Source organism: Esox lucius, chromosome 7 (assembly GCF_011004845.1).
Source record: "Esox lucius isolate fEsoLuc1 chromosome 7, fEsoLuc1.pri, whole genome shotgun sequence".
Taxonomy (NCBI): domain Eukaryota; kingdom Metazoa; phylum Chordata; class Actinopteri; order Esociformes; family Esocidae; genus Esox; species Esox lucius.
Genome location: NC_047575.1, coordinates 37150142 through 37163819, shown reverse-complemented (window position 1 = coordinate 37163819; position 13678 = coordinate 37150142). Strand labels below are relative to the sequence as shown.

The 13678-nt window shown below is 39.2% G+C and overlaps 2 protein-coding genes across 5 annotated transcripts in view; both read left to right on the top strand.

Annotated features, from left to right (window-relative positions):
• Positions 1 to 622: 622 nt before the first annotated feature.
• On the top strand, positions 623 to 10830 carry LOC105011146 (NLR family CARD domain-containing protein 3-like). Of its 2 annotated transcripts, none has more exons than XM_020048436.3 (11): positions 623 to 718; positions 1607 to 1712; positions 1876 to 1949; positions 2322 to 2364; positions 5267 to 5351; positions 5436 to 5664; positions 6116 to 7928; positions 8792 to 8965; positions 9082 to 9255; positions 9414 to 9460; positions 9757 to 10830. In XM_020048436.3, the coding sequence occupies exons 2-11, from the start codon at positions 1639 to 1641 to the stop codon at positions 10302 to 10304; spliced, it is 3261 nt and encodes a 1086-aa protein (XP_019903995.2). In that variant the 5' UTR covers positions 623 to 718; positions 1607 to 1638; the 3' UTR covers positions 10305 to 10830. The 2 variants fall into 2 exon arrangements, with proteins under 2 accessions (XP_019903995.2, XP_010869276.2); XM_010870974.4 differs by having other exon boundaries at positions 1876 to 2010; positions 2251 to 2364; positions 9757 to 10521.
• A 2312-nt stretch (positions 10831 to 13142) lies between these two features.
• The window catches only part of mtus2a (microtubule associated tumor suppressor candidate 2a), a 95599-nt gene continuing 95063 nt past the window's right edge, over positions 13143 to 13678 (top strand). For all 3 annotated transcript variants that reach the window (XM_020048435.3, XM_020048434.3, XM_013134548.4), the window contains exon 1: positions 13143 to 13410. The gene's annotated coding sequence lies outside the window, so the exon portion shown is untranslated. The remainder of the gene's footprint in view (positions 13411 to 13678) is intronic.

Below are 13678 nucleotides of genomic sequence, written 5' to 3'. Positions count from 1 at the left end.
TAATTAAACCCATTGTTACAGCTGATGAACACTGGCCTAGTCAGGTCCCTACGGCATAACCTGCTGCCTCCACTGCACATGTAACTCTGGAGAATTTCTTTGAACAAAACTCTCTTTCCCAATGAAGCATAAACTGCCCTAAAATATACATCTATATAATAAACAGTTAAACTAATACCTTTGTAGAGAAATCACAAAGGGAAGTATGGAACAGAGACCCCCCCCCCCAATGAACTTACATACAATACCCACAATAAAGGTAACAGGTTTAACCGTTGACTTGTGTCATCTAGCATATATTTACCTTGCTCTAGCATTTGATAATATGAACCAAACAATATTGAAGTTCTAGGATTTACAACATTGAGTTTGTGGTTTGTGGTTTCGGTTCTAAACGTATTATTGTTATCTGTTTCTGGGGATGGAGGACCAAAGGAGTCGAAATTAAACTAATTAATGCTAACGCTTCTAAAGTGTCTCAGTCCAGAATCTGGCTTCAAGAATGCAGTACTGAAAGCAGGTTTGGCCTATATGTAAGCTCAGCTGAATGACTATACACCAGCAGAGGACGCAAGTGTACTTTTAAACAAGCAGCGTCTGGGTTCCGTCCGTTCCACCAACATCTTGAGGCTTGTTTTAGGACGTCCATGGAAACCCGCCGTTTGGAAAGTGAAACTTCATATCCTCTCTATACAATCGAGACACATCTTCGTTCGAGGTATGTTTTGAAATAATAACTTTTCATGTTGAAACTATATACTGATGACCGATACGCTCATCGTTATTGCATATAGACTGGGTAAAATATGTAACTAATATAGGCAAATTGTGAAATATAGTGCCTGATTTGATGCGGAAATATCTGTATGTCACCATACGTTTGTAACATTGAAGGGCACCACAAATTATTTTCTATTATTACATTAACTAGTTTGGTTGAAGATATTCCGTTTATATCAGTAAACGTATCATTTAGAAATGATAATCTCTTGTATCCGTTTGGAGGCTACAAAATGTCGTGGTAAAAAGGGACGGATTTAGTCACCCGAAGTAGCATACGAAGTAGCACCTGCATACACTGGAGTCATCAGAACATCAGATAAGGCCTGCAACCATATTTATATGTTGGGACATGGCTCCACTGCAAACCAGTTTTTCTGTGTCTCCTTACAGTATGTTTTTGGTAGCTACAACATTATACAATATGGGTAGTTAACTAATGGCTTTCAGTAACTACAGTAACTATACATATCAAAGGTAATTTACTGGACTAATTTGAACTGGACCAGTAATACTACAGAATGGTGCATTATTTTGTCCAGAGAAAACAGATTTTGTCAAATCATTTTTTGTTTCCTTTTGTATTTATTTCCCTAGGGTTATGAAGGCTTATGTGAATTGTCATGCTACACATCTTAACACACCCTATCAGAACACTGTTATACCAATGGCAAAATGTCACACGTGTCTAGGTGTCCATGCAGAATTTACTTCAAGCACAGGCATTGCTTAAAACTATACAATATAGGTTTATATAAAAACAATAAAGCCTTAAATGTTTTCTTTCCGGGCTGAACTAATTATCTTCTTACTTCTTACATTCCAGGTGGGAGAGAGGAAGGCACCACTGCCTCTAAAATGAGTCTTTCGGGTAACAGAGAAAAGGGTGTAGGTCTCTCTGGAGAACCTGACCTTGCCAATGCAACAGAAAGGTGAGTGAAACAGATTGTGGTATCTGGTGCATCTTATAGCTCAGTGATGCTAAATAAGGATGGGAATACGTTTAGCCAGTTAGCTTGACGTTATGTTTGTACTAGGGTAAAAGAAAATGAGCAAAACCAGCTTGTATAAAGATATGTACTTGTTATATTGAAGACCAATCCAGCAGGAGAGACCAGACTCCTCTGTACCCAGCTGTCTGTCAATGAAGAGTCACCAGTCTATGGGGCATCCAATAGAGTTCCAGAGTTCCAGATTGGATGAATTCCAAGACGTGTCTTCTGATCACAGGTTTGACTTTTATGGATTCCTTTAACACTCTTCTTCCTGTATTGTATATTTAGTAAAATAATGGCCTACTTCTGGGCAAAGGGTCTGATGTAGGTTAATTTGTAGGCAATATCACTTGTAATGTCAGGGTTGTAGGTTCAATTACCACAGGGGACCTACTGTATATGAAAATGAATGCACTCAGTCTGGATAAAAGCATTAGCTGAATTATATAAATGAATGTAGTTCTGGTTTCAACAGGGTTCATCAGGAGAGACCAGACTCCTCTGTACCCAGCTGTCTGTCAATGAAGAGTCAGCAGTCTATGGGACATCCAATAGAGTTCCAGAGAGGAGCTGTCTCAACAGAACACAGGTTTGTTTTTCAAGAATGGTTTGTGTACCTTTTGGTCTTTTGGGGATTTTGTATAATGGAAAAAACAATTATTTCTTTTTCATTTGATTACCGATTCAAAGCAAATGTACTGAACAGAAAAGTGCACATTTTTCATTTAAAAATAAAAAAATGGAATCTTCTGTTGCTCTTGGATAAGAACTAACTGTAAAGAAAAAAGAAAAACAACCTGAATGGTGCAGTGGTAAAGTCTCTGTCTCTCAGTTAGCTGTGTCATGAATGGTTAAAGAAATAACGTTATTTGTATCTTCCTGTGACACACACAGTTTTATCTTGTCTTGTGCTGCCAGACTAGGCTGTTTTCTTTCTGTTATTCCATGTACAACCCCGTTTCCAGAAAAGTTGTGACGCTGCATAAAATGCTAATAAAAACAGAATGCAATGATGTAAAACTCATTTATCCCTATTTAAAATAGTTTAAAGACAACCTATCAAATGTTGAAACTGAGACATTTTATTGTTTTTGGAAAAATACATGCCCATTTTGAATTTGATTTCCAGCAACACGTTTCAAAACATTTGGGAGAGGGGCATCTTTACCTCTGTGTTGCCTTATCTCTTCTTTTAACAATACTATGTTAGTGTATGGAAACTGTGGAGACCCATTGCTGTAGTTTTGAAAGTGAAATGTCTTCCCATTTTTGCTTGATATAGGATTTCAGCTGCTCAACAGTTCAGGGTCCCCTTTGTTGAATTTTTCATTTCATAATGGGACACATTTTTTCAGTGGGTGACTCTTTTACTACAGAGCCATGCTGTTGTAATAGGTGCAGAATGTGGTTTGGCATTGTATTGCTGAAATAAGCAATGCCTTCCCTAAAAAATATGTTGGCAACATTTGTGGGTCCAAAATCTGTATATATTGTTCAGCATTAATGGCACAAATGTGCAAGTCACCCATGCCATGTGCACCCCCGTAACATCACAGATGTTGGCTTTTGAACGGTGCACTGAAAAGGAGCTGGATGGTCCCTTTCCTTTTTAACCCAGAGGATGCTACATAAATGATTCCCAAAATGATTTGTCAGCCCACAGGACAGTTTTCCACTTCACCTCAGTTAATCTTAAATGAGCTCGGGCCCAGAGAATACAGCAGCATTTATGGATCTTGTTTATATCTGGTTTCATCTTTGCATGGTAGAGTTTTAACTTGCATTTATGGATGCAGCGACAAACTGTGTTCACAATGTTTTTCAGAAGTGTTCCTGAGCCCATGCAGTGATTTCCACTATTGAATTGTGCCTGTTTTTAATGCAGTGCCGCCTGAGGGCCTGAAGTTCACAGCCATTCAATATTGGTTTTCAGCCCTGCATACATAGATTTCTCCAGATTATCTGAATCGTTTAATGATATTGTATAGCGTAGATGATGAGAGAGCCGCAAACTCTTTGCAATTTTACGTTGAGAAATTGTATTCTTAAGTGGTTGCACTATTTGCCGGCACTGAGTGGTGAACCCCTCCACCTTTACTTCTGAAAGACTCATCCTCTCTGGGATGCTCTTTTTATAACCAATCATGTTATTGAACTGTTGCCAATTAACCTAATTAGTGGTTAGATGTTCCACTAGGTTTTTATTAAGCATTACACAACTTTTCCATCTTTTGTTGCTTTTTTTAAACGTGTTGCTGGCATCAAATTGAAATTGGGCCTTTATAGAAAAAATAAAATTTCCCAGTTTCAACATTTAATATGTTGTCTTTGTACTATTTTCTATTAAATATAGGGTTTAAATGATTTGCACATCATTGCAATCTGTTTTATTTCCATTTTCACAGTGTCCCAACATTTTTGTAAACAGGGTTGCACAAGTGACATTTTCTCTTTCGTCAATATTAGTTCTTAATTGGATATCAATATAATAATGTAAGAAAATTACATTTCAAGGAAGGAACTCTTTTTTTATTATACAATTTCTGCATTGTTTGTGTACCTTTTGGTAATTGGATTATGTACAAAGGACAAAACGGTTCTTTCTTTGATTTCCATTGATTCCTGTTCCTGTAAATCTAGTGCAAGGTAACTTAGCTCAGTTGTTAGGGTTTCAATGTAGGGATTCTTACTTCAAGATAAATCCTGAAAATTAGCTGACATCAACATTGCTATCTTCATGTCACACACAATCTATAATATGTCTAAGTGCTGCAAACAATACTAAGCCCTATAGATATTCTATGAGGACCCGATGAATATTCCATAAGTACGCGTGCACCTCTTGTTATGAATGTCTGAAACAGAAAGATAGTGACACTTTGTAGTTTTAGTTTTTTACTGATAATCCATGTCCAATTTCTAAAGATGAAATTAAAATCAAATCATTTTTATTTTCAAATTCATAAACAAAGAAAGATCCATTTCTTGTTTTGCCAATATTCGTTTTGAATTGGAAATCAAATTACTGAAATCAAGTATCAAAGAATGAACGTTTTTTTGTTATTCCGTTTTTCCATTGTACAAAAGAATCCAATAACCAAAAGGAACATGGACCATACATGGAGAGGACTGTGGATTGGCATGTTAATTATTGTCTTGTTGCCATTCTGTTAACGTAGTTGAGTTTTAAGAGCACTGGTTAATGTTTTCAACAGCGCCACCAAGGCGAAACCTGGCTCCACTGAGTAATGAAACAGCTCACATAAACAATTTCTAAGTATTTTAGACAAATCACCTATGACAACAGCTTTAATAGGTCTATTGTCAGAAGCAACTGTATTTCTCTCTTTAATTGTCTTTCTCTGTAGCCTAAATAAAGGATTATTGTGCGTATGATACAATTGGCGAAGGCACGTTCATGCAACACATCCCCCGTTATATAGATTTATAAGACGTATACAAAATAGTGACATGTCCTTTTTTGTCCACAGAGACCAACAGGAGCGATCAGAATCAGAGATTTCCAGTGGGACGCTTATTCAGGGGAGCCACACAGACCTACATTCCATATTTGAGGTACACTTTTATATTCTATTTTCTCTACTTGACTATTTTGCAAGTGTTGTGTGAGGGTTTTTCACATCCTTTGATCCATTTCAGTTGGTTGAAGATAAAGTCATCTCTACAGTAAGACGGGAGCTGAAGAAGTTCAAGACGTTTCTGTGTCCAGATCTCCCAGAAGGCTTTAAGAGTCAGAGAGAAGATGATAACAAGGTGGAAGCTGAAGCTGAGGAGCAGGAAAGCAGTGTCAGAGAGGGGGCTCTAAGGATAACATTGTACGTTTTAAGGAGCATGAACCAGAAGGCTCTAGCGGACACACTAGAGAACTGTAAGAGCTTATTATCTGTCCTCAAAGAGATTCTTCAGGATTTTAGCAGTAAGACTTTTTTCACTTCCTCAGTGATTAAATAACATGTGGACACCATTTGTATGTACCTGCATACAAAGTATGAAGTCCTACGTGTTTTCACAAAGCCATTGCTTAATAGCCAAAGCGCAATAATGACTGCTAGCATGCTTGCTAGCCGATGTCATTGATGTCCAGTCATTGCGTTAGATACAGTACCAGGCATTATGCTACCCTTAGTTGAATTGCACTATTTAGCTAATTCTTATGAAATGCTTCATCAGACTGCCAACATCCTGAAATATCCTTTTTAATGTTCTATTTTCTTTTTCTCTCATTGTGTTCTTAACTGGGAAGGGAATAGAGTGTCACAAATTCCTACTTGAACCTTGACCTTTTCTGCGGTAACAAGTCAGTGTTTTTGAATTGTCAGATCTTCTAGGCGAGCTTGCTGTGTGTGAAGATAAACTGAAATACAATCTAAAGAAGAAGTGTGAACAAGTCTTTGAGGGCATAGCAAACCAAGGTAACCCAACCCTTCTCAACAAGATCTACACAGAGCTTTACATCACAGATGGTGGATTTGGAGAGGTCAACAATGAACATGAGGTGAGACAGATTGAGACAGTGGCCAAGAGACCAGCAACCCAAGAAATAGCAATCAAATGCAATGATATCTTTGAACCCTTACCTGGCCAAGACAAACACATCAGAACTGTACTGACTATGGGAGTTGCTGGCATTGGAAAAACAATCTCTGTGCAGAAGTTTATCCTGGACTGGGCTGAAGGAAGAGCTAATCACAAAATTCAATTAATCTTTCCTCTACCGTTTCGGGAGCTGAATCTGATGAGAAGAAAGAATTACAGCTTAATTGAACTTCTTCATCATTTTTTCATGGAAACTAAAGAATCAGGAATTTCCAGCTTTGACATGTACAATGTTTTGTTTGCTTTTGATGGTCTTGACGAGTGCAGACTTCCTCTAGACTTCAAGAACAACGAGAGCTGTTGTGATGTCACAAAGTCAACCTCAGTGGATGTGCTGCTCACAAACCTCATCAAGGGGAACCTGCTTCCCTCTGCTCTCCTCTGGATAACCTCCAGACCTGCAGCAGCCAATCAGATCCCTCCCGAGTGTGTTGACCAGGTGACAGAGGTGCGGGGGTTTAATGACCCACAGAAGGAGGAGTATTTCAGAAAAAGAATCAGTGATGAGATCCTTGCCTGCAAAATCATCACACACATAAAGATGTCAAGGAGCCTCTACATCATGTGCCACATTCCAGTCTTCTGTTGGATTTCAGCCACAGTTCTAGAGAGTCTGTTGGGTACAGCAGAAAAGGGGGAGATGCCCAAGACTCTAACTCAAATGTATAAATACTTTCTGAAGTGCAACTTACTGCGCAAAACACAGAAATATTCAAGGGGACAAGAGACAGTGGAGACTGATTCAGAGGTAAAAACGTATGCCGGTATGATTCTAAAACTGGGAAAACTAGCCTTTCAACAACTGGTGAACGGCAATCTAATATTCTATGAGGGAGACTTGAGGGAGTGTGACATTGATGTCAAAGAAGCCTCGGTGTACTCAGGAGTTTGCACACAGATCTTCAGAGAGGAGTGTGGGCTGTACCAGGAGAAGGTGTACTGCTTTGTTCATCTGAGCATCCAGGAGTTTCTGGCTGCTATGTATGTATATGTCACATTTAGGAATGACAATGAAAATCTAATGGCCAAACCAAAAGCCACCGCCAGAAAACTCCCAATATCCGAAGAAACCCCATTAACCGTCCTCCATAAGAGTGCTGTGGACAAGACCTTACAGAGTGAGAATGGACACCTGGACCTCTTCCTCCGCTTCCTTCTGGGTCTCTCACTGGAAACCAATGACACTCTCTTACTAGACCTATTGGGAAAGCCAGAAAGCAACTCTGAGACAATGGAGGAAACAGTCAGCTACATTAAGGAGAAGATCAGGGAGAATCTCTCTCCAGAGAGGTGTATTAATCTGTTCCACTGTCTGAATGAGCTGAATGACCATTCTCTAGTTGAGGAGATCCAAAGCTACCTGAGTTCAGGAAACCTTTCTGAAACAGAACTGTCCCCTGCACAGTGGTCAGCTCTGGTCTTTTTGTTGTTGACATCAGAAGAGGAGCTGGAGGTGTTTGACCTGAGGAAATACTCCAAAACAGAAGAAGGTCTTTTGAGGCTGCTGCCAGTGATCAAAGCTTCCAGTACTGCTCTGTAAGTACGCATTGTTTTCTGTAAGGTAGCAAAATAAAACATAGCAACTGTATATAAATACAGCTCTGGAAAACATTAAGAGATCACTGCACCTTTTTCTTTCCTTTCCAAAAAAGTTGAAAAGGAAGGTTTTGAATGAGGAACAGAAGGGTTCAAATTAAGAGTCACTGCAAATTCAACTCTTCTGTTCCTCACTCAAAACTTTCCTTTTCAACTTTTTTGGAAAGTAAAGACAAAGTTGCAGTGGTCTCTTAATTTATTCCGGAGCTGTATATGCCTGCATCACATGCAGCCTGTTTCTTGGATCATGAATTGGACAATGAATTGGTTGACTCAGAAGAGAGGACGGAGCTTATGTTCCAACATCTGAAATCCATCAATTCAAGTTTCATTTGAAAACCATTAGGGTTAACGTTATGTTTAAGAAAAAAGATTAAGGTTTGGGTCAGAGTAATGTTAGGGTTTTGTGTATGTACAATTTTAACCTTTGGGTATGAACCAATTTGAACACTCCTCTCTCCATTGAGTCTACAAGGCATATTAATTTCTAACTTAAGAATGTTTGAGTAAGTGAAACACCAATGTTTGGTACAGAAAAATCATTATTCTGTAAGAAAAATAGTTTCCTTGATCTCCCTCTTGGTGTGGTGATTAGGAATATATAAAGACTGATGGAAATGATAAAAACAATTAAGGACATTCATAATACTTAATAATAATTGGATCCCAGTGTAATGATAAAATCATTTGTATGACTGTTTGTTGAGGACATGGAAAGCAATACAGCCAGTAGACTAAAGAACTGACAGGAACTTCAAAATGTGTATACTGTGAACCTATTATTCTCTATTCCCATTGTCCAGGTTGAATGGGTGCAACCTGACAGAGCGATGCTGTGAACCACTAGCCTCCATTCTCAGCTCGAGCTCTTCACAGCTGAGAGTGCTTGACTTGGCCGACAACAACCTGAAGGATTCAGGAGTGAACATGCTCTCTGCTGGACTGGAGAGTCCAAACTGTAAACTACAGAAACTGAGGTTAATACATGTGTTATTTGTGCCAACCCTGGATTCATAATGGTAATTCACATCTGGATAATACAGGTGATGCTGGGGCACCAATCGTCCCTCTAAGAGTGAGACTTCTTTTACAGGTTGTCATTCTGTGTGATCACAGAGGAAGGCTGTGCTTCGCTGTGTTCATCTCTGAGGTCAAATCCCTCCCATCTGAGAGAGCTCGACTTGAGCTACAATCACCCAGGGGACCGCGGAGTGAAACTACTCTCTGCTTTACGAGCGGATCCACACTGCAGACTGAAGAAACTCTGGTACCCACAGTATATAATTGATGCCATTCATTAAACCGAAGTGAACAAATGTACCTTTTTGAAATAATTATTTAAATAATTGTATGATACTGAAATACATATTTTATTCATTATTCTAATCGTCAAACCCTAAAATATACTGTTTTATTTCTTTACAGTGTGGACCATAATGAAGAATGTTATTTAAAATCTGCACTTAAGAAATGTAAGTCTTGGTTGCTGTGAACAATGAGTACGCAGTATTTCATTATTTTTTTCTATATTTGCTGAGATTCTATATATCTAATTTACATGACTTTGTATCACGTTTAAACAACTTAGTCTGAATAAATTTGTCTCATGTTTGAGCAAAAAAAAAAAAAAACGAAACGAAACTCTTTGCTGAATTATACTCCATGTCCATGGAAAGTTAGGTCATCCAGTTCTTGTTTTACAGTACCTAGCCGGATTTGAGGGAAAACGTTATGAAAAAGCTGAAAATGTATTTTTGTGTCCCATCAGATGCCTGTGAGTTGACCCTGGATCCCAACACAGCCCATAATGATATGACTCTGTCTGAGGAAAATAGGAAAGTCACACGGTTAGAAGATGAACAGTCTTATCCTTATCACCCAGAGAGGTTTCTTTTCTGGAAACAAGTGCTGAGCAGAGAGAATCTGACTGGGCGCTGTTACTGGGAGATGGAGTGGATTGGCCTCGAGGCTCATATAGGATTGACCTACCATGGACTTGACAGACACGGACGGGGTGATGAGAGTGGCCTGGGATACAATGACAAGTCCTGGGCTCTCAGCTGTTATAAAAACTACTTTACTACCAGGCATGATAAGACTCCCACCACCATTCCTATTCCCCCTTCCAGCACCAACAGAGTAGGAGTGTATCTGGACTGGCCGGCCGGCACCCTGTCCTTCTACACAGTCTCTTCTGACACATTGACCCACCTGCATACATTCCACACCAAATTCACTGAGCCCCTCTATCTAGGAATTCGGCTTTGGTGTCACGAATCTGCAGTATCCCTGTGCACGGTACACTGTAAAACGTAAATGCCTAACCCATTAAAAGATTTGAATAATGACTAAACAAACTTCCAAGGTCAGTAGAACTCGTATCATAAAAGTGGCCCTGACAAATATGTCAGTAATATTTCACATAATTTAATGTTTTTGAATGAAGTTCAAAAATATTAGGTTATTGTGTAAATGTAACTATGTATTTGTATTCTGCTAATATGAAATTTGTTTTTAATTTATAAGTTATTATTTAATATTTAATTTATAGATTTATCTAACATTTAATAAATGACCTATTCTTACTTGATATTTTGTTTTTTACTTATTCTCGTTAAGTAATAGTCAGACATGTTGATATTTGAGTAAAATACACTTGATTTATCTGTGTTTTACTTTATAATTATTAAGAGTACTTACACTAATGAGCCAAAACATTATGACCACTTACAAGGTGAAGCAAATAATGTTGATTATCTCCTAACGAGGGCACATGTCAAGGTCTGGGTAGATTAGATGCAAAGCGAACAATCAGTTCTCATAGTAAGGATGCAGGATGCAGGAGAAATGGACAGGAGTAAAGACCTGAGTGACTTTGACAAAGGCCAAATTATGGCCAGACAACGGGGTCAGAGCATCTCTGAAACGGCAAGACTTGTGGGGTGTTCCCGGTCAGCAGTGGTGAGTACCTACCGACAGTGGTCCGAGGAGGGACAAACCACAAACCATCCACAGGGTGTTGGGCTCCCAAGGCTCATCAATGCACGAGGGCAACCAAGGCTATCCTGTCTGGTCCAAACTGACACAGGGTCCACTGTGGCACAAGTCACCGACAATGTTAATGATGGTTACGGGAGGAAAGTGTCACAACACACAGGGCATCACACCCTGCTGCGTGTGGGGCTCGTAGATGCAGATGGATCAGAGTGCCTGGGATGACCCCTGTCCACTGTCATAAGTGCCTACAATGGACAAGCGGGTGTCGTAACTGAACCGGGGAGCAGTGGAAAAAGGTTGCCTGAGCCGATGAGTCCCGTTTTCTTTGACCTCATGTGGACGGCCATGTATTAATGCACCGATTACCAGGGGAAGTGATGGCACCAGGATGCACTGTGGGAAGACGACAAGCCGGTGGAGGGAGTGTGATGCTCTGGTTCAAGGTGTTGCCCTGGCCTCCAAATTCTCCAGATCTCCGTTCCGATTGAGCATCTATGGGTTGTGACTTATAGGACTTGAAGGATCTGCTGCTAATGTCTTGGTGCCAGATACCACAGCACACCTTCAGGGGTATTGTAGAGTCCATACTTCAACAGGTCGGCGCTGTTTTGGCGGAACGTCGAGGACCAACAGCATATTAGGCAGGTGGTCAAAATGTTTTGGCTCATCGGTGTGTATGCAGTCTACCCCCATTGTATCACCCCCCTTTGTGCCATGAGACTCGGATGTTAGAATCTTGTTGGTTATTCATTTTTGTCTTTATGATATTTTTTCACAATACTTTAAATGCATTTCTGAAGGATGATTTTAATTATTATTTTTTAAATAGTATTAAGCTGCAATCGTGGATTTAGGGAACAGAATGTCAACAAATAAAATGTTTACTGTTAACAAATGACACAAAACAAGTGACTAATGGGGGCAAATCATTTATATGGTCAAGACCTATACTAATGTGTTATCAACAAATACTATTGTTCATAACACAGAAAAGTTGAGTATTATAACTTAAAAAGATGTGTTGTTAGGATGGCGATGTCTTTATTATTTTAAGTATTATAACTGAAATACATTGAGTTGGGTTACACTAATGATTTGTAACAAAATATTTTAGTTAGCTTTACTGATTACTTTTTGCAGTGTAGAATAGCCTTTTTTCCCAACAATTTAGCTTAGCTCATCTTCAAAGTCCCATCCAAGCATGAAAATGTTCTCTATTCTCAGCATAAATATGGAACTTCATTGTAAATCCTAAATCATTAATTTTGAAACCAAAGTAATCAAATCTGTATCATTTACGAAAATATAATGCAATATGTACATAAAAGATTTTGCACAAAACTGCTTCATTGCGTAAGGTGTACTTACTACTACTGTGTGGTTGTTCCAACTAGCATCTTAATATGTAGCTAGGATCTCTTTGCATAAAAGCATCTGTAACATCAAATGTACACGAAGGTATTGCCATGAATAGAATACAGCATTCATAACATCCTAATAGGCCCAATCTTAATACGTGTGCGTTTTGTAGACTCGCCTTTAAAAAAAAGACATTCAACATAATGCAAGATAAATATTTCCATTACGTTAGATTTCAGTAGGGTCCTTAAATTATTTTATTGGTGGGGAAATATTTTTTTATGGGTGGTGTAGCCACACAGTCCTAAGGAAAATCAACATGCCAACGCAGTGATCCTGTCATCATAGTGTAGCATTGGTACTGCAGGGTAGGCCCTACATTGAAACAAACCATGGCTTTTGAGTCTCTAAGAAGGGTGTTTCGAGTCGAAAATCGTAAATTAGTAGCCTACCTGCGTGAATGTCACAAAATAAGAGCAGGATAGTGGGTCGTTACGTTCGTCTGGAATGCGCGTCAAGCAGATGATTATTGCGGCCTCGAGCGGATATACACTAATAAATAAATTATATATATATTTTTAAAATATTCATTAGGAATTGTGTCAAGTTTACCTGGGCCCTGATCCTGATAAGTCACCCCTGAGAAGTTTATGTTTTATTCACTACACCTGTTGAGAAGTTAGGAATAATGCCAACGTTAAATAAACATATTTGACTTGTGAGCTTAGCTGCTACCCTTCGAGAACATTTGCAGTCCAGATTCTACCTCCAATAAACCAGTCCTGGAAGTATTAGGTTTGGCTTATGTGTAAGCTTGTGTAGCCACATAGACTCCCAGCAGAGGACGCAACTATACTTTCAGAACCGTGGTGTTTCGCGTACTTCGGCTCTCTCGCTCTTTCTGTCCGCAGCGTCGGTCGGACTCTCCTCTCTTTTCTTCTGTTCTCTACTTGGCATCGCATTCCCCTCCATCTCTGCTCGGAGTAGGCGAGACGGCTCCGCCAGGCTACCATCCATACCACAGCGACAACACCTGCCCAGGACGGAATCTCCTAAAGAATAAACGGTAGGAGCCTTTTGACAAAAAGTGTTTGTTTTGAGTGTCCTAGTTAGTAAAAAAAAAATGCATTATTTATTATTTTGAGAATGAGACTTACTGGTTGTTATTTGGTATCGACAGAGACCACATGCTTTCCGGGCAGGTGGAAAGAAAAGCGTGGTGACACGCTACAAAAAGACTACCCTTGCTACCTTTTGTTGTGATAACTAACATTTTGTTTGTTCGCTATTAGACTATTACATGTTATTATAGCAGGCGGTTTAAGGCTTTTCTG

Coding starts and splice junctions, on each gene's coding strand:
- LOC105011146 (XM_010870974.4), top strand. CDS start 1,639: ATGAGTCTTTCGGGTAACAGAGAAAAGGGTGTAGGTCTCTCTGGAGAA. Junction 2,011..2,250: donor GACGTGTCTTCTGATCACAG/GTTTGACTTTTA, acceptor TGGTTTCAACAG/GGTTCATCAGGAGAGACCAG. Junction 7,929..8,791: donor AAAGCTTCCAGTACTGCTCT/GTAAGTACGCAT, acceptor CCCATTGTCCAG/GTTGAATGGGTGCAACCTGA.